We start from the raw sequence: 26,733 nt of genomic DNA on the forward strand, positions 1-26,733 counted from the left end.
CGTGAATTGAAGGTGAAATTACATGTGATGTTGTACCCTAAACACAGCTGAAATATTGTTATTAGGGAATGTTTAAATAACCATAGACATTAGAATAATGTAGCAGCATAAAACGGCAGGATTTGCATTGGACACGCCCCGTCGACGCCGGCCAATAGGAGAAGACTACAGTTGATAACCCGTGATGGACCTGATGGACAGGGAGAATCGGTCTCTTCCTTCACCCCAGCTGACCCAACGTGCACCGGACCAACAGCTGGCAGGGGGGAGCCACCAACTCGCACAATTCATTGTATATCGCCGCATCATTTGTTTAATGAAATGCTGTTAACTTTTATAAGCCTCCTTGTACGCTTTGCAGTTTATCCTAGTCTCGGGGATAAAGAAATCCTATCAAAAGTAAAATAACCTTTTAAACAATCCTGATGATGCAACACGGATCAGAAAGTAAAATCCATCTGGTTGTTATCTTTCAACAGGAGAATTATTTACCTAATGCTAAAATCCAGGTTGTTTTCTAGTATTAGCAATTTAATAAGCGAGTGCAACAAGTTGAAGATATTTGACACAACTTTTTATTCTTTCCCTCTTTGCATACTTGCTTCAAATTCTTGTTTTGCACTCCAGCTGTTTTATTGCCAATGAATAACAAAGCAGATCTCAGATTTGAATGTTTGACTGTTAGACTGTTAGCACAACGCCTCCTCCTCCTCCTCGGTCTGGAAAACATTTTCACACTTCCGTTTTCCTTCTTCTCCCCCTCTCTGAACAGTTTATCTTTTATTTGTTTCAGGAAGCTCATTCCTCCTCATCACGCTGCACAAAAGCATCTGTGCTTTTTTGTAGCATTCACTGTTTGAAAAGTCAAATGTGAGCAATTACAGCCTCTTATCTGAACGGCTCCCAAATGCCAGGGCCTCCGATGCAAATTCTTTCACAGCTTATTTTCTCAGGCTCGAGCTCCAGAATTAGAAACGTGAACAGAAATCAGCTCCGAGCGCCCGGCTATAGGTCATTAAAACAGTTTGAAGTGAGGAATGTTAGCTACTTTTCTGGAAAAGTAGCTAAAATTCCTCACCCCTGGGGGTTTGGAAATAACAATAGCGTTTCTAAGTTATGCGGAAGACGTGGTGTTTGTTTTCAAAGTCTTTACCCTTGAGCTTTGTGTCATCAACTCTGATAAAATTAATCTTTTGCCTACATAAGGCCGTGTTTGACATCACTTCTTAAAAAAGGGCAAACTGTTCTTTTCAACCATGCATGAAAGAAAATGTTTGACATATTTGGAAATACGCTTGTTCACTTTCTTGCCAAGAGTTAGACTACAACACCACCCTCATGTCTGTAGACTACATATGAAGCTGCAGCCAGGAGACGGTTAGCTTAGCTTAGCATCCAATCGGCACATTTAAAGACCAAGTGGAAGTCCCTGCTCCCGGCCACAAAATGTGAAAACACAACTTGGTTTTATGCAGATTATGCAAACAAATATAATGTGATAGTTACTGAGTTTTAGAGATGATGGTGGGTGGCTTTTTGTTAATGTTACACAAAGCCAGGCTAGCTTCCCCCCCCCCATTTCCAGTCTGTATGCTAAGCTAAGCTAACCTGATAAAAATGAATATCTGCCCTACATGTCTGTAGAGGTGGGAAGCTTAGTTTAGCATGTGAATACACAACTTTGTTTTCCTACAGATTTAAATAAACAAATATAAAGTGTTAGTTATGAGATTCAAGAGATGCTAGGTGGATTTTGTTAGCCTTGCACTGAGCCAGGCTAGCTGTTTCCTCCGCTAAGCTAACCAGCTGCAGAACGGACGGATAGAGTTTAACTCAGAAAGAGATCGAATATATAAAAAGCCATAATCTACTAACTATTCCTTTTAAAATTACAAATCATTCACTCTGAGTCTAACAGCCTGGAGACTCAGAGTTTTTTATTAGCAGCTCGGTGGCAGATTTAAGACTCCAGACGGGGTCTTATTATTTTTTTATTTTGGGATTCCTCATCCACCATGGGATTTAGGGTCAAGGTGCATTTCCTGTGGAGCAAAGAGTGCAGAGGCACACAAAAAAGAAACAACTACTCAATGCTGCAACACGTCTGGATGAACTACACACTGACCGACACATGTAGGAGGAGTAGGCTGTGGCTCAGTGGTTAGTGTGCTGGACTTCAAATCAGGGGATAGCAAGTTCGAGTCCCATTGCATGTCGTTGTGTCCCTGGGCAAGACACTTCACCCCAAATTGCTCCTGTGGGGATTGTCCACAGTACTGAATGTATGTAAGTAGCTTTGGATAAAAGCGTCTAACAAATGACATGTAATGTAATGTAGGGCTTCAAGATTTGGAAAAAAACAAAACTAACCAACTATTTCGACTAGTATTGAATTTGCAATATGATTCACGGTACTGGAGGGATAGATTGTTTTGCATCATTACCTCCACAATATTTCAGTCATATTTTGCCTTTAACAAATATTGTGCTTTTTGAACAAGTTTTTGATTGTTATCCTGAAATAAGGTCTGTGGTTAACACAAGCTGAAGACATTTGAATTCTGCAGCGTAAAATACGTCAGTAAATACCCCACTGGTTAATTTAAAAACTGCGGTTGCTAACAAGTGTCAAATGAGACGACCAAACGTCATTACGCCCAACAATAGCCTCCTTTAGCTTAGCGGAGGAGACGTGAAGTCATGTGACCAACCATGCTGTAGTTCCTTTATAGCCCAACATTAGCCTCCTTTAGCTTAGCGGTGGTGATGTGAAGTCATGTGACCATGCTGTAGTTCCTTTATAGCCCAACATTAGCCTCCTTTAGCTTAGCGGTGGTGACGTGAAGTCATATGACCATGCTGTAGTTCCTTTATAGCCCAACATTAGCCTCCTTTAGCTTAGCGGTGGTGACGTGAAGTCATATGACCATGCTGTAGTTCCTTTATAGCCCAACATTAGCCTCCTTTAGCTTAGCGGTGGTGACGTGAAGTCATGTGACCATGCTGTAGTTCCTTTATAGCCCAACATTAGCCACCTTTAGCTTAGCGGTGGTGACGTGAAGTCATATGACCATGCTGTAGTTCCTTTATAGCCCAACATTAGCCTCCTTTAGCTTAGCGGTGGTGACGTGAAGTCATGTGACCATGCTGTAGTTCCTTTATAGCCCAACATTAGCCACCTTTAGCTTAGCGGAGGAGACGTGAAGTCATGTGACCAACCATGCTATAGTTCCTTTATAGCCCAACATTAGCCTCCTTTAGCTTAGCGGTGGTGACGTGAAGTCATGTGACCATGCTGTAGTTCCTTTATAGCCCAACATTAGCCTCCTTTAGCTTAGCGGTGGTGACGTGAAGTCATGTGACCATGCTGTAGTTCCTTTATAGCCCAACATTGGCCTCCTTTAGCTTAGCGGAGGTGACGTGAAGTCATGTGACCATGCTGTAGTTCCTTTATAGCCCAACATTAGCCACCTTTAGCTTAGCGGAGGTGACGTGAAGTCATGTGACCATGCTGTGGTTCCTTTATAGCCCAACATTAGCCTCCTTTAGCTTAGCGGTGGTGACGTGAAGTCATGTGACCGTGCTGTAGTTCCTTTATAGCCCAACATTAGCCGCCGTTAGCTTAACATGAGAAAAGGATCCCTTGCGATGCTAACTTCCGGGGCGTCCTACAGAAATACGTCATCACTGAACCACTGTATTGCAATAAAATGCTGATTCATAGCCATCGTCTCATGTCCACAGCCTCACAGGCTCCGTCTGCATGTTTCCGAGGAATTCTCCGGCACCACATGGGAAGGATGTAGCTCCTTCACTAATGCTATTAATCAAACCACATGCATTCTGCCGTGCATGTGCTCTTTGAAGCCGGGTGCAGTGGGGAGGGGGGGTCGCAGTCGAGTCTATGAACATGTGAGTGTATTAGCTGTAAGCCTGGTCACAGGAGCAGCTGTGGTGCGTAAGTGAAAGCAGCTTTGAGTAAAAAGACACCATAGAGGTAGAAGCAGGCACACCTTTGCATTCAGTAGCTGTTGGGTGGAGCTGGGGGAGGTGGGGGAGGAAAGGGAGGTTCAGACAGAGGAGGTCTCAGGTGTGTTCCTCCCTTTGTCACAGGAGTCAATAATTCATCATCACAGAGATCAGGTGACTCTTTATTCCTCCAGCTGCTGCAGGGAGTTCCCTCCTGACACACTCCTGATGTACATTTACTACACTTTATTCACAATATTTTTATTTAACAACATACAGCTTTTTACACTCACGTTCTATAAAGCAGGAACAGTAGTAGAAGTTTAAATATCTAATTGCATACATGTTTATGAATATTTGTATTCTATTTCTTGCTTCTCTTTTTCTATTTTCCTTTTAACTTCTCATGTTTAAATACATATTTGTATTTGACCTTTTATTGCCCTCATCTTAACTTATTTATTATGTGTATATAAATATATGCTTTAATTAAATGGTATCTCTTATTGCCAATTCCTACTTTACCTTCCTATAGTTGTATATTTATTTGCATTTAGTTTGATCTCATTGGGTGTTTGACTTAAACTTCTTATCTTAAAGGTGGGGTAGGTAATTCACTTCAGAAACACTTGTTATATTCCATGGAATGTTCTTAACATCCCGATAGCAATGAATACATAAACAAATATGTCATCTGTGGAAGCCGTAGCGCTGTAAAAAGCACGACCAATCATCTGAGCCGGCCCGGCTAAAGTAACTGGATGGCCTACCTGCCTGTCAGCCTTCCATCTGTGCACTAACTTATCTCGTGCCCTCATTGGTCATGTGCGCGTTCGTGTGTGTTGGAGGAGGGGCTCTGTAAGGAAGTCTGGAGGAAGGGGAAGATTTTGTTCGGTTGTGTACTTTCAAATTCTAGCGCACTCGAGCTGGTTTCTCCATTCTTACCCCACCTTTAATATACAGGGTTTTTTCTAATAAAATATAGTATGAGGGCGATACTGGGTTAGGGTTATATATTTTTAAGTTGTTTTATTTTATCTTATATTGTACCTTTTTACTTTATATTCATATACATCGTTTTATTCCATTGTATTTGATCTTTTATTGCACAATCTTACTTTACATATTATATATAAACGTATCTTTTAATTCATTCTTAAATGCCACAAAATCCAATTTCTCACCATGATAAACAACTCCTCTTATACAGTATAGAGTAGAATACATGTGCAGTATCGTTGTGACTGTGTGTTTGTTTAGCCTCTGCAGTCTTCTCACTATTATTTGCTCTGCGTGTAATAAACACTTTAGCAATGAACAAAGCTTTAGCACAATGCAGAAGGAAGTTTATTTACACTGCAGGGAAATTACGAGTAATTCAGAGGGAGATAAATGTGGTGCATCAGCCTTCAGTGGAAGTGTTTGGTTTAGAGTGAGTAATAAGTGCAGCGATTAAAGCACATGTTGGAGATCTGGAATTATAGCAAATATTGGAAATAGATCCATCTGTGTTACTCAGGGTTTGTTAAGAGAGTGTTTCTGGTGAAATCCGAGCCTCGATTATTTATTTTCTGCTGCACTCTTTCCCACTTGTTTCCCAGGACATGTATTGAATGTTTGACTTTCAATCAGCTGTTGGTATTGATCTCGTGACCGCGGCGGGCGCTCATGATGTTAGTTTGACTTCCTTCAGGCGAGATGCATCACGCACCGATGACTTTGTGCCGTTTACATATGATTAAAATCCGCAATAGCAGCAACAAAAATGACCAATGGTTGTTTTCCCTGCACTACTTTTAGGTCTTTGCTTCCTGCTACATGCTCCTGACTTCACTTGGTTTGAGACAATAAACAGATAACGTGCAATTTTAAGATGAATAAAATGTAGAACAAAAATAATCAAGTAATTGGGGAGAGAGAAAAAGTAAATATGATTGTAGATTTCATAAATAATAAATTCATTTTAAGGTATATAAAATAAATCTGAAACTAAAGTAACATAGTGGCATAACTATGGAACAATAGCACTCCCACATATTGTACGTGATAGGCTAAGGGGCGGGACATCTCTAAGCGGTTGACCAATCAATACAGAGCTGGTCAGCTAACCAATCAGAGCAGACTGGGCTCTGGTTTCAGACAGAGGGTGAAAAGAGCTAGACACTAAATAAATACTGATATGAACCTAAAAATGTGGAGAATATGGCCCCTGGCTGTAGAATAGGATTTGTACGCCGGGATATTTCCGCAGCTCCACAATACTTCATTTTGAACCCCTCAGTTTCCTTTGGTCCCACTCAGTATGTTGTCATTTATCTTACTTTATAAATGCCCTTTTGTCTGTCCTGTAATCACTTTAACCTTAATGGAGAAAAGGAACTTATTGTAAGGATGTGATGTAGCTCTGTGTAAAGAAATGTAGTACAGAGGCGTTAACCTACAATACAGCAGATGTGTTGAAAGCACTCTTTGTTTAAGTTCACACACACACACACACACACACACACACACACACACACACACACACACACACACACACACACGATCCCCCCCCCCCAGTCAGCTGACAGTCAGCAGTGAAAAGCGCTGTGCCGCACATTTCCCATAATGCCGAGCTGCAGCTGACTCAGGGTTCCTGTGTTCTGACTCCACTTCCCATCATGCCGTCTGGCATCTGCCTTTTTAAGGAGCTCAGGCAGACTTAGCAGTTGCTGAGTCGCTAGGGAAATGACTTTATTGATGTGGAGTGGAACAAATAAATCCTCTGTCCGCTTTTAAATACAGTTTTATTGAAATGTGTTTATACTTTAATTCACTTTCTTATCAACCTAAAATACTTTCTGTAAAATGTAATTAAAGGTTGCTTGATTATGACAAACTATATAAATTGATATATTAAATAGGAATGTAATCATGTACTTTGGAAATACTATGATTTATTAAACACATTATTATTATTATTATTAATAATATTACCAAGTATTATAATGTAACGCAAACAAAAAAGAATACAAACATTAATTATAAATAATATATAAATACATTTAAATCAATAAAAGATCTGATTCAATAATAATATGTTGCACTTATTATTATTTTAAGAATGATTTTTAGGGCCGGGACTTTAACGCGTTAATTAAGATTAATTAATGACACAAAAATTAACGCGTTAAAAAAATTAACGCATTTTAATCGCACTTATTTTTGCACCGCGGAACGTTTCTCACTGGATGAGTTTCAGGCGTACCGATTATACTGGAGCACCAACGAACGTTCATGACTTCAGACAACAACAAACCACAGTGAACAACAGTGGGAAATGTTGTTTTAAAAAACGGACGGATGGAAGCGTCGATAAGAGCACGGTTGTGTGCAAATTATGCAAAAAGGAATTCGCATATCACCGCAGCACATCAAGCCTCAAGTATCACCTCAATGCATAACATATAGCAGCTAGCGTGGAAGCGTGGACGTTAGCCTCTTTTATCGCGTTCACACCAAAAAGAGCTGGTACTAAAATTAGTTCATGAGAACCTTTTTACCCCCACGAAAGTCCCTGCTAGAGAGCAGAGAGCTGCTAGAGAGCAGGGACTTTCGTACGGCTCTCTTGTGAGAAAAGAGCTATATGTCTGATTGGCTGGGCGGATTACAAACCACGCCCCGTAAAACTCCCAAAAAGTTTTGTGAAGCCGCCATTTTATTATCCTCGCATTAGCATTATTAGCATTAGCATTAGCCCAGCGCAGAAACGCAGAGAGACTAACTTATGGCGACACAAAATAAAACATGGGAGCGGTGGAGATGAGGAGGTGTCGGCGTTCTGGCGATTTACTCGGAAGGCTTCAGTAGAAGCTGCTGGGAGTCCCAGCAGCTTCTACTGAAGCCAATCCCCAACTCCGGGGACTTCCGGCCGGGGACTTTGGGCGGCAGTATACGCCGTTTGCGGCCTGCCAGTAAACCCAAAGCAGCAGAAGAAGAAGTGACGTCAGCGGCTTCATTTGCCTAATCCTCCCCCAGGTTCAAAGAGTTCTCATGAACCTTTGTGGGAAAAGTACTGCGGTGTGAATGCGCCTAATGGTATACTAAAATCCATGTGAAAAAAATTGCTTCTCACTGTTCTCAGGTCAAATATTTATATGTGATTAAAAATGCGATTAATTTCGATTAATTAATTACAAAGCCTCTAATTAATTAGATTAATTTTTTTAATTGAGTCCCGGCCCTAATGATTTTATCCATTTAACTGACTTTTAAATATATTTTCACCGAAAAAAAAATACAAAAGAAAATTAGATCAAATAAACATACAAATAATAACATATCAAATAAATTATATATAACATTTAATTAACTTTATTGCACTTCCAAAAGTGGCGCAATACATTTTTTATTGCATCTATTTTCTTTTTGTTATCGTTTAAAGACAAACATGTACTTGGAAATAATCGCCCAGCCGTAGTTAGTCCATAAAATATAAATACATTATCTTTACTGTGCTGATAATATTTAAATTAAAGTGTTCATATTATGTTGTCCCTGCAGCTGTGTGAACTTCCCTGTTAGTTTAAAGAGTTATCTGCAGGCTGTAAATGACTGACTTGTCTCCGTGATGCCGGCTATATTTGAATAGCATGTGCACGGTGATTTGCATCCTGTATTTGCATTCTTGTTTTCTATGAGTTCATCAGAAGGAGAAAGGCTTCTTCTTCTCTGTCGATCACCTTCAGCTGGACTTCTGTCATCTGATATGGAGGTTAAATGCAGGAGAAGTAACTGTAGCTTAGAAATACTTGACCTTTTATAAATGTGAGGAAATCAAATAATGCTGCATATGTTTTTAGATGAATGTTGTTTGCTGCAACACAGTGACATCACTATGGAACACTTGCGCTCCTATTGACTAGCGCTCCAACACATTGCACGCTAAGGGACGGGACATCTCTAAGGTGTTGACCAATCACAACAGAGTCGGCCAGCTAACCAATCAGAGCAGACTGGGCTCTGGTTTCAGACAGAGGGTGAAAAGAGGTGCTGCAGCACAGTATGAGAACAATAAAACCTGAACATCAGCAGGAGAGGACTCTTTAAAGTAGAAACACTACATACTGATATACACCTGAACATCATCAGGAGAGGACTCTTTAAAGTACAGACACTACATACTGATATACACCTGAACATCAGCAGGAGAGGACTCTTTAAAGTAGAGACACTACATACTGATATACACCTGAACATCAGCAGGAGAGGACTCTTTAAAGTAGAAACACTACATACTGATATACACCTGGACATCAGCAGGAGAGGACTCTTTAAAGTACAGACACTACATACTGATATACACCTGAACATCAGCAGGAGAGGACTCTTTAAAGTAGAGACACTACATACTGATATACACCTGAACATCAGCAGGAGAGGACTCTTTAAAGTAGAAACACTACATACTGATATACACCTGGACATCAGCAGGAGAGGACTCTTTAAAGTACAGACACTACATACTGATATACACCTGAACATCAGCAGGAGAGGACTCTTTAAAGTAGAGACACTACATACTGATATACACCTGAACATCAACAGGAGAGGACTCTTTAAAGTAGAGACACTACATACTGATATACACCTGAACATCAGCAGGAGAGGACTCTTTAAAGTAGAGACACTACATACTGATATACACCTGATCATCAGCAGGAGAGGACTCTTTAAAGTAGAGACACTACATACTGATATACACCTGAACATCAGCAGGAGAGGACTCTTTAAAGTAGAGACACTACATACTGATATACACCTGAACATCAGCAGGAGAGGACTCTTTAAAGTAGAGATACTACATACTGATATACACCTGAACATCAGCAGGAGAGGACTCTTTAAAATAGAGACACTACATACTGATATACACCTGAACATCAGCAGGAGAGGACTCTTTAAAGTAGAGACACTACATACTGATATACACCTGAACATCAGCAGGAGAGGACTCTTTAAAGTAGAGACACTACATATATACACCTGAACATCAGCAGGAGAGGACTCTTTAAAATAGAGACACTACATACTGATATACACCTGAACATCAGCAGGAGAGGACTCTTTAAAGTAGAGACACTACATACTGATATACACCTGAACATCAGCAGGAGAGGACTCTTTAAAGTAGAGACACTACATACTGATATACACCTGAACATCAGCAGGAGAGGACTCTTTAAAGTAGAGACACTACATACTGATATACACCTGAACATCAGCAGGAGAGGACTCTTTAAAGTAGAGATACTACATACTGATATACACCTGAACATCAGCAGGAGAGGACTCTTTAAAATAGAGACACTACATACTGATATACACCTGAACATCAGCAGGAGAGGACTCTTTAAAGTAGAGACACTACATACTGATATACACCTGAACATCAGCAGGAGAGGACTCTTTAAAGTAGAGACACTACATATATACACCTGAACATCAGCAGGAGAGGACTCTTTAAAATAGAGACACTACATACTGATATACACCTGAACATCAGCAGGAGAGGACTCTTTAAAGTAGAGACACTACATACTGATATACACCTGAACATCAGCAGGAGAGGACTCTTTAAAGTAGAGACACTACATACTGATATACACCTTAAAATGAGAAATTATGGAGGTTTGAAGAAGCAGCAGTTTAAAAAAAAAAAGATTTCTGCAGAATCCTTAGAAATCCTTAACTTCCTCCCTCCCCTGTGAGTCGTGGACTTTAAACTCTCACATTTTATGTGGTGTGTGTTTGTCGGGTCCTCGCTGCAGCCGGGCCGTTTGTTTGTGTGTCTCTGGGCATGTTGTCATGGTGACCGCCCAGTGTTCGCTGCTCTGCGGCATCTCAAACGACGATCGCTCTCTCTCTCTTTGTGGCGACGAAGCTCGGCTGCAAGAGAAGATCTACTGCCACTCTGTCACTGTGACGCACACACACACACACACACACACACACACACACACACACACACACACAACACACACACACACACACACACACACACACACACACACACACACACACAAACATGAATATGCATAACAGCCACCACACTATAAATATCAGTGACAGTGCACGTGATGAAATAAAAAAAAAAATACTTTTTACATTTGAAGTAAAATGTCTAATAAAATATATTTAAATAATGTGTTTACAAAAATAAGAAGTAAATATAATAATGTACAATAAAAATATAAAATACAATACAATTATTTCTAAAAACATAAGAAATTAAAGTAAGAATAACATTGAAATGAATAAATAACATATTTATACAAAAAAATCTTCACATTTTACTTCAATTTAGGTAAAAGATCTGAGGACTTCATCCACTGGTGCTTTTGTGTACATTCTCTCTATTCAGACAGTGTGTGTGTTTTTGTGTGTGTGTGTGTGTGTGTGTGCATTTGGCTCCACGTGCGCATCCCTCGTGCACGTTTGGTTCGCTGAAGCAGCAGCCAGCAGAGAGATAAGTGTAATGGGATGACGGTGCTGAGTCGGCGGTCTGCATTAACAGCAGGAGAGGACTCTTTAAAGTAGAGACACTACATACTGATATACACCTGAACATCAGCAGGAGAGGACTTTTTAAAGTAGAGACACTACATACTGATATACACCTGAACATCAGCAGGAGAGGACTCTTTAAAGTAGAGACACTACATACTGATATACACCTGAACATCAGCAGGAGAGGACTCTTTAAAGTAGAGACACTACATACTGATATACACCTGAACATCAGCAGGAGAGGACTCTTTAAAGTAGAGACACTACATACTGATATACACCTGGACATGAGTATAATAGGCCCCTTTTACATTACAGTGCACTCCACCATTTTGTGTCTCATAATTTGTCTTTTATTTTGGTTGTTTACTTTGTTGTCATTTTATATCAGAGCTCATTAGCGCTTCTTAAAAAGTACAGATATGTTCCACCGTCTGTCTGAGACTTCATCACAGACTGTAGTTTTCCTTCTCCCTACCATCATGTCTCTTACCTCCCACTCACAGCTGAGGAGTGTTTGAGTCTCTCTGTTTTCCAGATGCAGGAGAAACATCTGCAGAGCCTCATTCTGCTGCATCAGAAACGCATCCTCTGTCCTCGTTCACCTCTCAAGTCTGTTCTGGATCACAGTCGGTTTTTATTTTTAGGATATTACACACATCTGATATCAGCTGAGAGCACGGAAAGAAATGCATCCTCATCATATCGTCTTTATTTACTCCTGCCAAGAGTGTGTGTTTGATATAAAAAGTGATAGACATAGATCGTTCAGGGGGGTTTTCTGCAACACAATAAACTATATATTTTTAAAGTCTTTTAAAACCTCACACTCCTGTCCTCTCTAGAACCGATGGCAGTTATATTTGATTTAATCCCACATGCAAGTCATATCAAATGAATGGTGGGGATAATTGTAGGTTCCTATCATGAATAACGCAATCTTCTTGAAGTTTTCTGTACATTTCTGTCCTCAGTCTTGTGCAGTAGGTGTTGAAGTCACAACAGATGTTTTCAGGTGATTAAAAGAAGAGTTATTGTCAATGCAACACCAAATGTGCAGACTACAAGGGGTTTGCACATCGGTTCCACGCCCTGGAATATAAATGTGTACCATTTATTCTCTGCTGCTTTCTGCTATAAAACATCAGATGTATGCAGGAGGGGTAAAAGGTTTAATGTGCACAACAATTACAGTTAAAAGTATTTAAAGTAAAGATTCCAATGTGGTGTTCAAGCCTCCTGCATGCATTGTACTGTATCAGGAGAGACGGTTTTGATGTAAGAATACATATTTATTGCCAGGAATACACAAATGAATGTAATGGAGTTTTGGCGATTAGGCCCGTTGTGCAGGAGTATCATTCGGGAGGAGAGAACCGATCCGATGAAACCCCCCGGGGTCTAGACACTGGTGGTGGTGAATGGATAGTTGGGGTCGGTCTGAAGGGGAGTGGCTTAGCTTGACCCTGGTGGTGGTGAATGGATAGTTGGGTTCGGTCTGAAGGGGAGTGGCTTAGCTTGACCCTGGTGGTGGTGAATGGATAGTTGGGGTCGGTCTGAAGGGGAGTGGCTTAGCTTGACCCTGGTGGTGGTGAATGGATAGTTGGGTCCGGTCTGATGGGGAGGGGCTTAGCTTGACCCTGGTGGTGGTGAATGGATAGTTGGGTTCGGTCTGAAGGGGAGGGGCTTACCTTGACCCTGGTGGTGGTGAATGGATAGTTGGGTCGGTCTGAAGGGGAGGGGCTTAGCTTGATACTGGTGGTGGTGAATAGATAGTTGGGTTCGGTCTGAAGGGGAGGGGCTTAGCTTGACCCTGGTGGTAGTGAATGGATAGTTGGGTTCGGTCTGAAGGGGAGTGGCTTAGCTTGACCCTGGTGGTGGTGAATGGATAGTTGGGTTCGGTCTGAAGGGGAGTGGCTTAGCTTGACCCTGGTGGTGGTGAATGGATAGTTGGGTTCAGTCTGAAGGGGAGGGGCTTAGCTTGACCCTGGTGGTGGTGAATGGATAGTTGGGTTCGGTCTGAAGGGGAGTGGCTTAGCTTGACCCTGGTGGTGGTGAATGGATAGTTGGGTTCGGTCTGAAGGGGAGGGGCTTAGCTTGACCCTGGTGGTGGTGAATGGATAGTTGGGTTCGGTCTGAAGGGGAGTGGCTTAGCTTGACCCTGGTGGTGGTGAATGGATAGTTGGGTTCGGTCTGAAGGGGAGGGGCTTAGCTTGACCCTGGTGGTGGTGAATAGATAGTTGGGTTCGGTCTGAAGGGGAGGGGCTTAGCTTGACCCTGGTGGTGGTGAATGGATAGTTGGGTTCGGTCTGAAGGGGAGGGGCTTAGCTTGACCCTGGATTCAGAGGGACAGGAGGTGAAAAGGGGGGAGGGGGGTTGTGTCGAGTCACCTGAAATGACAGCTGTCAGAGGGGGAAGAGCAGATTTAAACGGTTTGGCAGAGCGCTATGATAGGTTTGTGAGAATAGAGTGATTGGTTAAGCTGGGGAGTGACGCCCCCGATCACTTATTGAGAGGAGAGAGAGTAGTAACATAGAAATAGTAAATGAATCATTAAAGACGATCCTGGTTGAACTTGCGCTGAGCTTCATCTTTTCCTGCTTCTCCTTAATTTAAAGGTCAGCTCTGTTAAGGAACTTTGTTTTTGTCAGTCTCATTTGTGTACTGGTCAGACGGGTTGAAGAACACTTCTGTAAAAAACCTTCTTTCAGGCGTGAATCCACTATTTGCAGTAATGTTATTGAAAATAGATGATTTTTCCGCCAAATTTAAGCTCTTTTTAAATGTTTCAGAAAATAGTTATGACACAAGGATTATGAGACGATATTTTCTGTCCATTTATGGTAATTGAGTGTATATTTGGGGCCATTTTGTTACTTTTTAATGACCTGTTTGTATATTTTTCTGTAGTGTTTTTCCCTCTTTGTCGTCATTATTGACTCTCTGCTTTATATGTGTCTTTGAGTGACAGTTTTCAGTTTTAGGCCAGGGGGGAGGGGACACGTTCATGTTCGGAGATGACTGCTATTCAACTCTAGAACAGTCCTTTTAATCTTATTAACAGAAAAGTTGTCTTCTTCTGTATCATTGACACAACCTTGAGCAAGGCATGCCTCTGCACCACTCCCCCTCTTGGGGGTGGAAGCACAAGATTTGTTTTGTGTTTGCAATTTATACTCCTGTTTTTTTGGGGGGTTTCATGGGGACTTGAACTTGGAGATGTCTCTTCCTGTGTCTGACCCTTCAGATCCAGCTCTCTGTGAACTCGCTGGAGTCTGATGCCCCTTTCACACCAACGCGGTTCCAGGGCCGGTTCAGAGCTAGAGCCTGATAAGCACCGGTTTTTCCTGTTTACACCGCAGCGGAGCCGCCTCTAAGCACCGAAAACCGGTGCTTACCAAGCACCAAAAAATTTTCGGCCTTGAAGCAGGAGCCGCATACATCACGCTTACGTCGGAGGGGGGCGGGATCAACCTGAGCAATAACAGTTTATGGCGAGTATGGCAAATGAAAGTTGTAACAAGCAGTATAGTGCTGAGCAAAGTCACTAGAACGCAACCACACACTTATAAAAAAACACACTTTATAAAGTCAGGCAACACTAACCAGGCTTCGTGTGATTCTGTTTATTTGTACCTTACTTTGACCATCCGTTCGCTGTTATTGATCATTGTGGAGAGAGGCAGACGTGTTGTTTTGTATTATAGCAGCTATCGGATGGAATCGATACATGGGCTGCACAGGTTGTCATGTCCGATTATCACAAGTAGAATCATAATGAAAAATACGTAGGTAAAATGTTCCTGTAGAAAACGGCTTATGCCACAATAGGATAGCAACAAGTAGTCAAGATAGTCAGTTTAGCTTCGGTTGCTATGCTAACATCACCCATTTTATACCAGAGAAACTTTCATAACAGCGTTGTAGCGGTCGGTAAATGCCGCTGAAACACATTAATAAAAAATGAACCACGGCATTCAGGAGAAAAGTATAAGGGTTGAGAAGTAGTTATTTAATTTAATCTGGCTTCGTATGATTAAAAGCAACACGATCATCGACCCGACGCCGTTGGGGAGAAAATCAGCTACGTAAACGGTGACGTCATGACGCAGCCGCGGCAGCACCAGTCGGGCTCTGGGCGGTGTGAACAAAACGGGGGCTGAAAAGAAAAACCGGTTCCGAACCAGAAGAGCTCTAGCACGGAGCTAGAACGGGAACCGCGTTGGTGTGAAAGGGGCATGAGAGGAGGAAGGTGATGGAGTTTACTTTTCCTGGCACCACAAACTATTTCCACCCTCACTCTGTCTGTTAGCCGCAGAAATAAACTCAGTGAAACGACACTTCCACTTTCCTGCAGAGGCCCGATTCCCCCCAACTCTTCCTCACTCAGCTGGAGCCGTGGAGGCTTTATTGCTCAGGGTTTGATTCCTCTCTCCTGCTTTATTAACCGTCGGCCGGAAACACATTTATAACAATGTTTTTCTTGTATTTTCGCCGTCTGTTTCTGGGGTTTTGTCGGGACACGAAGCTTTGTGACGTTGAAAGCGTCTCCCTGCTCTGCCTCTCGTCTCCTCGGGGCTCAGATATGGCTGCTGGCTTGTTTCAGACAGGATTGTACTAACATGGAGCTGGCAGAGAGGCAGGAAATATTTTCCTAAGTGAGGTTGATTAATGGAGTGAGGAGAGAACAAGGGGGGGAGAAACAGGAGCGAGGAGAGGGGGAAATAACACTAAATGTGATTGCAAGGGGTGGGTGATAAATCTAACATCACAGTAACGGTTTATATCATTATACAGCAATTGTTCTGTACATTTGAACTCTCTATGACAATAAACTGGATATCTTTGTCGATAAAACAGGACATTGAGGACATCATTTTTGGCTTTTATCTCAAGAATTTCTAGTAAATGGATCTTATTTTGGGTTGCTGAGCCAAAGTCAAGAGCATAATAGTGCATGATGCATAAAAGTTTGACATCTTGTAAAAGAGATTGATGTCTCTTTAACCACACGGTTTATGGTAGTGGCTTGTTATATCAGCCTTTGGTGGTGGTTGCTCGGTGAGTAAGGAAACACTACAAATGTTTATGTGTTCGTTCAGGTTAATAGTAACCATAGATTGTATTAACCAGACTGCACACTCTTACTGTGAAATGCAGAAACGTCATCAGCAGGACATCACATGCTCTCCAATATGGAAGAGGATTAGGGCCACATTTTTTTTTAGATCCGAACAAAAATGATTTTTTCTGAATATTAACTTAAAGGGGACCTATCATGCAACATTCACTTTTTGATGTCTTTTATACATAAATATGTGTCCCCGGTGTGTCGGGGAACTCACACAGCGTCAGAAAATAAAACTCTCTTCTCCTCCGTACCCAAATCTTTTAAAAACGGGGGTACAACTAGCGGATACAGATTTGCTGCCGGTATTACGTAATTTCCAGTGGCGAGCCGTGACTTTTATACCTAGGCCCTCTGACCCCCCCCCCCCCCCCCCCTTCCCTCGCAAGAAAAATAAATGAAGAGTTATTACGTCACAGCGTATACTTCAGCGGAATATCAAAACAACGGCCCGGGGTGCATAACGCATCAATGACAGCGACCCTCTACCACCCAAAACAACACCATTTATATAAACACCTATCATGACAGGTCACCCACAGCCAAGTAACAATTAAAAATGAATTAAGTCGGCACGGCGGCCCGCATTGAAAATTACTTAGGCCTACCTTTGATGATCAAATCACTTAAACACAAAGTCCATCCTCCTGTCCTTTTGGATGAAGCACTTGCTTCAGCTGATCCTTTGCCACTCCAGTTTATCATTGTAACTCAATCTTGAAAATGACTCTGTTAATAATTTTGCAACGATGTCATCACTATCACTGAAGTGAGCCATCATGAACGAACTTATGCTAATCATAAATCTATCGATTAGATTTATGATTAGAAAATTATAAAAGTAGGGTAGACATGTGGATATTATCCGGCTGAACAAAACGTGCATTTATCTAACAGGTTCGTTTTCCACAGACCTTATTTCGAGCTATTTTCCAAAACCCTATGGAGAAATCCCATTGCTTTTCTGTCGAGGGAACCCGAGCGCAGCTTACTTCCGGGTTTTAGGATGCGTCACTGCACCACCCTATACATATGTATAAACCATAGGTATAAACCTGACAGCGGGCGGAACTTAAAGCCCACCCATTTAGAGGGAATATATGATTGGTCAATTGTACTGTCATTTGACATTACTCTCTCGTTCAGTTAGCGGGCCCTCTGTGAATTTACAGCAGGACCACCAACAGCTCCTGTCTTCACAGAAACTCGCAGAGATGAGCTTCTTGCATTTAACCCTTCACATTCAAACAGAAACTGAACAGGCAGATTGGAAGGATTTATTTATTTGGAAATTTTATTTTAAATCAAGTTATTTTGGTAAAACTAATGAAAAATATAACTAAAAGTTATAGTTTTTTTTTTATTTGGGTAGAAACAAATCTGAATTTTGAGAAAAAAGTCAAAACAGAGTCCTGAAGAAAGTCAGGATTTCTAGAAAAAGTCAACATTTAAAGAAAATCTGAAAAAACTATACATCCTGAAAGAAAGTCAGCATTCTTTTTATTCTTAAATTATAATCGCAAAACATTTTGAGAAATAACTTTTTACTTCTGAAAAAAATATAAATTGTGGAAAAAAAGGCAGAATTCTGAACAAAATATCAAAATTCTGAACAAAATGTTAAATAAGAAAAGTTTGTTTCCCTTTTATATCCTATGTAGGAGATCCTCCTGATCCTCCTGCAGTCAGTTTCACTTTGACGCGCTGCACTCAGAGCGAAACAGACAGTTTAAATGAGAGTATTTCTGGTTGTTGGCGAGCAGGAGTCGATCTCACAGCTCTCAGAGATTCACAGCACATATGGCTCTGACACAAATTGTACGAGGACAGCAGGATCACACATACAGTACCCACTATACACAGAGAAGTAGTGTATTTATACTGCAAACTGCCTGTAAGCTGCTCCACTGCTTTAGCTAATGATGCTTCAAGAAACACTTTCACTGTGAAACAGCTGTTTACATCACATGCTGGGGTCCATGAAGCTGTTTTAAGGCCCTTAACGGTGTATGAAGATGTATATTACAGAAGTATTACAGCATATGACGCCTGCTCTTTCCTAGCTTGTTTTGGATGTTTTTCTTTAAGGCATCTTTTCTGCTTCGAGTCAAGATTTTTCTGTAACTCTCTATTTTTGGTTCAGTCTTGCTGCAGTATGTGTTCTAGTTGCAACAACTGTTTTAAATTTCACGTCACAGCTAATCCCGACAGCCTCATGCATTCATTGTAGATTCTCCTGTTCTTTATTCCAGTAAAGGTCACTGTGTGTTATGAATGCTGGTGTGACTGTATTTTCTTGTTGTCCGCAATACTTACTATCGTACACAACAGTAGGACACAAACAACAGAATACCCCTCTGCCTCTTCCACATAAGTCACACATGACTACTACTTCTTTGAGGTCGATTTGTGTCTTAAGTGGTTATATTGTGCATTGTTTTCTAGTGTCTTTGCAGTCATATTGTGCAACTCCATATTTAGATTACCATATGTGGCCGTATTGCCCTGCCGTAACCCGAATACTCTGTAATATTCAAATGTTACATAAAAGCTGTTTTCTGTTGGTTCGGTTTCTCACAGTATTTCTGTCCACGCTGGACTTTCGGCCCCTCTTTCCCTTCCTTTTTCCACTTTCCCACCACTTACTGTAGTTCAACGCATCCAAAAAATTACCGAAAGGAAACCCAAATGCTTTTAGGGAAATGTCATTTCTCCAAATTTTAGCAGAGGGTAACTGAGAACGATGACCTTTAATATACCTATTATAATTCTGAAAACTGGACACAGACAAAGGATCTTAATATATTGTGTGATCGAAGGAGAATGGCACAAATGTGTTTTTAAGCAGATACAAATAAGACATTTTTATTGAGTAACTCAATAAAAACAGGACCAGACACCTGAAAATGTCAGAAGGCTTTTGAGTCGACCCATGAAGAAGTCTGGGAGTTCACAGGAGGAATGTGGGCTTGTTAAATGTGCAGGAAGGAGGGTATGAGTTTGGCTCTGAGGCTGAATTAGCCTCCTGCAGCTCCGCTAACTCTCCGGGTCACGGTGCAGCCTGCAGACACCTGCGAGTCACATGACCTCTGAGGAGTGTTTGGTCAACACTGCTGACCCTTCAGGTGTTCGGGGGGGGGGGGGGGGGGTGCTCTGCGGTTCACGACCTGGAGTTATTGCTCCACTGGCTGCAGCTGCAAGATTAATGCATTGAGTGGGTTTTTGTTCGTTAGACTGAAATAAGGTCTGTGGTTAACACAAGCTGAAAAGATTTAAACACTTTGTTCCACGACATAAAATACGCTTGTGAATACTCCACTGTTGAATTTAAAAACTGCGGTTGCTAGCAAGTGTCTAAATGAGACGACTAACCGTCATCACGCCGAACGTTAGCCGCCTTTAGCTTAGCGGTGGTGACGTGAAGTCATGTGTCCGTGCTGTAGTTCCTTTATAGACCAACATTAGCCGCCTTTAGCTTAGCGGAGGTGACGTGAAGTCATGTGTCCGTGCTGTACTTCCTTTATAGCCCAACATTAGCCGTCTTTAGCTTAGCGGTGGTGACGTGAAGTCATGTGTCCGTGCTGTACTTCCTTTATAGCCCAACATTAGCCGTCTTTAGCTTAGCGGTGGTGACGTGAAGTCATGTGACCGTGCTGTAGTTCCTTTATAGCCCAACATTAGCCGCCTTTAGCTTAGCGGTGTTGACGTGAAGTCATGTGACCGTGCTGTAGTTCCTTTATAGCCCAACATTAGCCGCCTTTAGCTTAGCGGTGGTGACGTGAAGTCATGTGACCGTGCTGTAGTTCCTTTATAACCCAACATTAGCCGCCTTTAGCTTAGCGGTGGTGACGTGAAGTCATGTGACCGTGCTGTAGTTCCTTTATAGCCCAACATTAGCCGCCTTTAGCTTAGCGGTGGTGACGTGAAGTCATGTGACCGTGCTGTACTTCCTTTATAGCCCAACATTAGCCGCCTTTAGCTTAGCGGTGGTGACGTGAAGTCATGTGACCGTGCTGTAGTTCCTTTATAGCCCAACATTAGCCGCCTTTAGCTTAGCGGTGTTGACGTGAAGTCATGTGACCGTGCTGTAGTTCCTTTATAGCCCAACATTAGCCGCCTTTAGCTTAGCGGTGGTGACGTGAAGTCATGTGACCGTGCTGTAGTTCCTTTATAACCCAACATTAGCCGCCTTTAGCTTAGCGGTGGTGACGTGAAGTCATGTGACCGTGCTGTAGTTCCTTTAGAGCCCAACATTAGCTGCCTTTAGCTTAGCGGTGGTGACGTGAAGTCATGTGACCGTGCTGTAGTTCCTTTATAGCCCAACATTAGCCTCCTTTAGCTTAGCGGTGGTGACGTGAAGTCATGTGACCGTGCTGTAGTTCCTTTATAACCCAACATTAGCCGCCTTTAGCTTAGCGGTGGTGACGTGAAGTCATGTGACCGTGCTGTAGTTCTTTTATAGCCTAACATTAGCTTTTTACTTCAATCATACAGTGTTTTTAATATGTGGAGATTATCCTGCTGAACTAAACGTGTAAGTATCATAAATGTTTGTTTGACTCAGAGATGGTTTTCTGAAATCACATGGAGAAATCCTATTGAACCAGGGAGATGATGCATTCAGGTTCAGCCTGTAAAAATATGTCATCCTTGACACTTGAATGCCCGATTAAAATTGTTTAAAATCACTAAATTGCAGGAAATGTTCTTATAAAATACATGTGTTTTGTGTCCTTAATCACATAATGACATGAATGTGTTAGAGGCTACTGTTAGCTACCAACTGGCTTGGGATGGACAGTGTCATCAACACTATACAATTCATTTTTACATGACTGCAGTTTGTCTTACTCAGCACAACATAATAAATTGTTGAGGTGGAAAGTTGTCAAGTCAACGGTTGCTATAAAACAAATAAAACTGTACACTAAAGATCGTTAGGAGAAAGTAATTTCCCTATGTGGAGTAGGTAATACACAGAGCACAGAAATAGGCTTTTAATGTGGATATTTCATATGAAATATTAATATATTGTACAACAGAACAGTTACATGACTGATTTCATGATGGAAGATTTTTTGGCGTATCTCCCAGCGCTAATTCACTTTAACTGCTGACACCGCAGCTCCTGGCCTAACAGTTTAAGTCCTTGGCAGGTCTCTAAAGGCACTATTGATCAGGCCTAATTGAAATATCTATGTGCCTGTTGGAGCTTGCATTAAATCATGACAAACTTCAGAAAAATACAGAACATCTTGGGCGTGTGTCTTTACATAAATATCCAGCGCTGCGCTAACCGGTGCAGATAAAACACCATATAATAATCTTCTGCAGGATCCTTTTTACTCCACCACATGCCAGCACACATCTGAAACCAGGCTCTGCTCTTTATTGATAGCCGTGCAAACCTCATGCCACTTTATTTTTAAAGACTGATCTCATGGAGGAAGTTCCACAAGTGCGCCAAACTGGTGGCTTTTAAGTGGCTTTTGTTCGACGTTAGCCAGCGAGAGGACAGTGCAGGCTTTCATAAACGCCAGGCTGGGCTCCTGCAGGTCCTCGGGTGGAAACATGGAGTTTCAGGGTGTAATCAACCCCTGGAACCCATAAAGAGGCGTTCACTGCAGGGTACATGGCTCGTCATGCCAGCTCCTGTTTGGGCGGCTTGTTTCCGGCTCCAGATGTTTTCCCTTAGCATGTTTGCATGCAGGAGAATCCGAGACACGCTACACCTACTGTAGACAGTTTACAAAGCTCCAGTGTGAGGACAGAGCGGCACACACGCTTGTTAGCATGGCAGGGAAAGGGTGGGAGTGTGTGAATAAAGGAACAGGAAGCATGTTTTATTAGTCAACATGTCTGGTGCAGATACAAAACAACACACACCGTGCTGGCAGCGATTCAGTGTCTCGCCAACACACATTCAACACTGATTTGAGATGTTAGCATGAGCGCTAACCACAGCCATCTGCTGCTCTGTTAGATGTTGGTCCACCACTTTGGAAATATCTCAACAATTATTAGACGGATTGCCATGACATTTTGTACAGACATTCATGGTTTTCAGAGGATGAATCCCAGTGAATTTGTACGAGTAAAGTATCTCCTTAGTTGTACTCACAGTTTGGTTGTGTGTCTGGGCCGTTGTGTGTATCCATCGATCTGTTTAAAGCATAGGTTTAAAGCTAATATTGTTTAGCCTACTACTGGAACCAAAAGCCTAATATGTTTTGTGTTGAGTAATGACTGTATGCTCAAGGACCTGTCTTGGTTGCTCTGATTAAATCTGTTTGAAAAACCGCTTGTATTCACTGTTAGACATCGTCGACTGCTTCAGTAGCAAAATACAAAAAATGAGCCTTACGTCGTCTGTTTTTGGCCACATTTTGGCCTTTGTTGTGTCTCAAAAAGTGACATCGGTACAGAAGTTTGGTCTTATTTAGAAAGGGAGTACTTGCAGATTAAGTTTATACATATATATCATTCATACACACATATTATTAGGAAGTTGGGCACGATACAAGATTAATAAATCCTGTTTTTTTGTTGGCGTTGCCACCATTTTGACTGTAGGGAGTGGAACATAAAGTGAGATTCAACTCAATCTGCGGGATCATTTGTGTTTTTACACATTCAATTCTGGTTTACTACAGTGGTACGAACCTTAAATAAACACATTTCCCCTGATCTAATTGCGATATATGGATCAGAAGGATGCCTAAATATCATATTCATGATGCTGGTTTGTGAAAGTCTAAAACTGTGATGACATAGAGACTCTGTTAGCATCACAATCAAAGTTGCTGAACACTTCAACACCATGGCCTGCTGCAGTGTTTGATTAAATGTCCAAAAATACAGTAATTGATGCCATTTGTTCTCTTGTTTCTGCAGACATTCACAGCGTGGTGTAACTCCCACCTGAGGAAAGCAGGAACGCAGATCGACAACATCGAGGAGGACTTCCGGGACGGACTGAAGCTCATGCTGCTGCTGGAGGTCATCTCAGGTAATCAGAGGTTTACTTAACAGGATTACTGGGAACAGAACGGTCCCCTGCTGGGTCTGGAAATCAGGAGCAGTTTGACTTTTGGGGAAATATTTGCTGAAAGTTAGAAGAAGAGTTAGATCCAAACCTAACGTCTGTTTCCATTAAAGTGAAGTCAAAACATCTTCATTTGTTGCACTATTATGGATTTTCAAGTTGATATTTGGGCAGTAGTGATTGGGCTTCTTCTAGTCTAAGGGTGTTTCTCAATGTCGACGACGCTTCCTTGGTAGCACATGTACTGTACCTCTGAGTCACTTCCTTCAGAAGCGAGGCAAGAATCCTTCCTAGCCTCGGAAAACGAAGAATTGTGGAACAGGCTAACAGGTGTACAGGCATACTTGCCAACCCTGCCGATTTTTCGCGGGAGACTCCCGATTTCATTGCCCTCTCCCAGTTTCCTCCCGGGGTCATATTTCTCCCGATTTCTGACAAAATCAGATTTACACACGACTGTTTCCACTCGGACTTTATTACAGCTACACCATTGTTTGGTTTCCATGGTAGCGCGTCTCTTTAGTAGCGTGTGCAACGAGATAGTCACAGAAAAACAGAACAAGAATCGACAACTTGACCCTCTGCCCACTCCTGTCCTGGTCCAGCCCACACGCTCCATCAAGAGGATGGTGCTACAGGCCGCAAGGCAGTGCACTCACTCAGAACTACAATAAGCATGTTAATGTTCATCTAACAGCTCCGGCGATCCACCCCCCCCCCCGCGGTGGTGCGTCATGTGCGAGGCCCCGCCTTAAATGGAGCGTGATTTCCGCCAAAGATTTGGGAAATTGCATTGTGGGGATTTTAAGACCGCGGAGGACACACATGTGCAGCCTCGAAATGTCCCGCAACGAAGGACGCCGGCCTCGGTAGAATTCCAAGGATCCTGGACATTGGAACAGTCCTTCGGCGGGACTCGATGACGTAGCATCCTTGAAATAGTGGCTCTGGAGGAGCCTTCCTCGACATTGAGAAACACCCTGACTCTCTGCAAGGAGGCGAAAAATAGTACTGCCAAAAATGACAAACTAATGCTTTAAAACAAGAAATATCACGCTGAATTAATCTGCTCTACTACAGCAGTATTTACCTAAATAAACAGAGTTTGCTTGGTTTTAATTGCAATAAAATTGATCAAAAGGAGGCCGAAATAACTACATCATGATACTAATTTGTAAAAAGTCTGATTCATGCTTTGTCATGTCTGTCGAAAGACTTTTAAAATGCTTTCTTAATGGAGTTTGGAGGAATCAGGGCTATGCTAACACAGTAGCTACACTAACAACACTCAAAATAATGTAATTTAAACTACCAATGACTAAGTGAATACACAGATGTCTACAAACTGTGCTACTTTAAGATGATATAACTCAAACCGCATTTAACACGTTTCATATTTTTGTCAATTGTGACTTTATCAATAACCTTTTTTGAGTATTTTATGATTCAACAACGCCAGGAAAATCTAAACACTGACAGCCATTTTCAAAATACTGTAGCTTCCCACAAATGTCTTACTTAAGGTGAACATTTGAACTTGTGCAATAATAGGAATAAATCAATAATTTGTGTAAACGAGTATTGGCTTAATGCAGGTTCAAAATCTTCCTCTTTGCATTGACTTGGTATGAAATGCAAATGGAAAATGTCTTTGATTTTGGCACCACTTATCTTATAAAAAGTTATTTATTTAAAGGTCCCATGTCGTGCTTTTCCGGTTATTACCCGTCCCCTTGTGTGTTATGAAGGTTGTTCTGCATGTAAACGGTCTGCAGAGTCACAAACCCTCAAAGTACACCCTGTAGCGAGTAAAACTCTAACACAGAAAATACCTGTCTATGCTGCCCCAGAACGCCTCGTTGGAGATTTCTCTTTTTCCATTGTTTACTTCTTGGGTATAGTGACGTAACTTAGCTTAACGGCTCCGCAGATTAGTCCAAAAGGACCAATCCGCGGAGCCATATACGTTTGGACCAATCCGCGGACTTCCTCACACACACACACACTCGGCGGGACGTTGCGAGGCTCGCTGCTGCGAGGAGCGGGACACTGTGAGCTGGCTCACTGGTGTGGGGTCGGCGAGACAGCGAGACACCGCGGAACTCAGCCTGGGCACACACACAAACTCCCAGCCAGGCTGCGGGTGTGTGTGTGTTTCGGGCTGGGTTTCGCTGTGTCTCGCTGTCTCGCAGACGGCCACTGGGCTCACAGGGAGGGGGGAGGGGGGTAGGAGCTCCAACAAGGTGTTTAGGACAGAGAGTGAATACACAAACTATACAGAGATGCTGTGAGAAACCAATGTGAATTTGGAACATTGAACAATATAAATGTATTCTAGTAGACCTCAACAATGGAATTATGATCAGTAGAAATGGCCATGACATGGGACCTTTAAATGAGAAACTGCCAGACTTACCCATGATCCTCTCTGTCTGCATCCTTGTGTTTTCCTCTGCAGGTGAACGCTTGGCCAAACCAGAGAGAGGCAAGATGAGAGTCCACAAGATCTCCAACGTCAACAAAGCGCTCGGCTTCATCACCGGCAAAGGAGTGAAGCTGGTGTCCATCGGAGCCGAGGGTGAGTGGAGGATCTCTCTATGAATCTCTCTCTCTATGTTTAAATCTTTTTTTAAACAAACATTTCAGAAAATATTATTTAAAAAATAACATAAAAAAACACAAAGAAATACAAAAAGAAATCTGAATATAATATAAAAGAAATACAACATTAAAAAAAAGGATCAAAAAATAATGTAAAAACATTTTATAAAGACTTTCAGTCAACAAAACAACTTGTTTTTGAGTTTTGACCTTCAGGGCCACCGTATCACCAGCTCCTCTCCTGTAAATAGCTGTGTATATAAACCGCCCCACTGTGGTTACCATGGCAGCGCCGCTGTCCGCTGAGCTCTTTAATGAGATCCTTGACGCTCTGCTGCGTTCTCTGAGATCTCGGGATCAGCAAAACCCCTCAGGGCTGCTCGTTGTTTAGTCAATAACCGGAGAGCAGAGTAAACACTCTCACTGTCTGTCTGTCTCTCTC

At 42.0% G+C, this 26,733-nt stretch overlaps 1 protein-coding gene across 1 annotated transcript in view; it reads left to right on the forward strand.

Moving 5' to 3' along the window:
• Nucleotides 1-26,733, forward strand: part of actn1 (actinin, alpha 1) — a gene marked incomplete in the record, with an annotated part of 71,584 nt that overhangs the window by 11,435 nt on the left and 33,416 nt on the right. Inside the window, 2 exon segments of the mRNA XM_034197700.1 lie at nucleotides 23,540-23,654; nucleotides 26,149-26,268. Of these exon segments, the coding sequence (XP_034053591.1) occupies nucleotides 23,540-23,654; nucleotides 26,149-26,268 (235 nt within the window).

The sequence above is a fragment of the Gymnodraco acuticeps genome, unplaced genomic scaffold (genome assembly GCF_902827175.1).
Source record: "Gymnodraco acuticeps unplaced genomic scaffold, fGymAcu1.1, whole genome shotgun sequence".
In the NCBI taxonomy this organism is placed as follows: Eukaryota; Metazoa; Chordata; class Actinopteri; order Perciformes; family Bathydraconidae; genus Gymnodraco; species Gymnodraco acuticeps.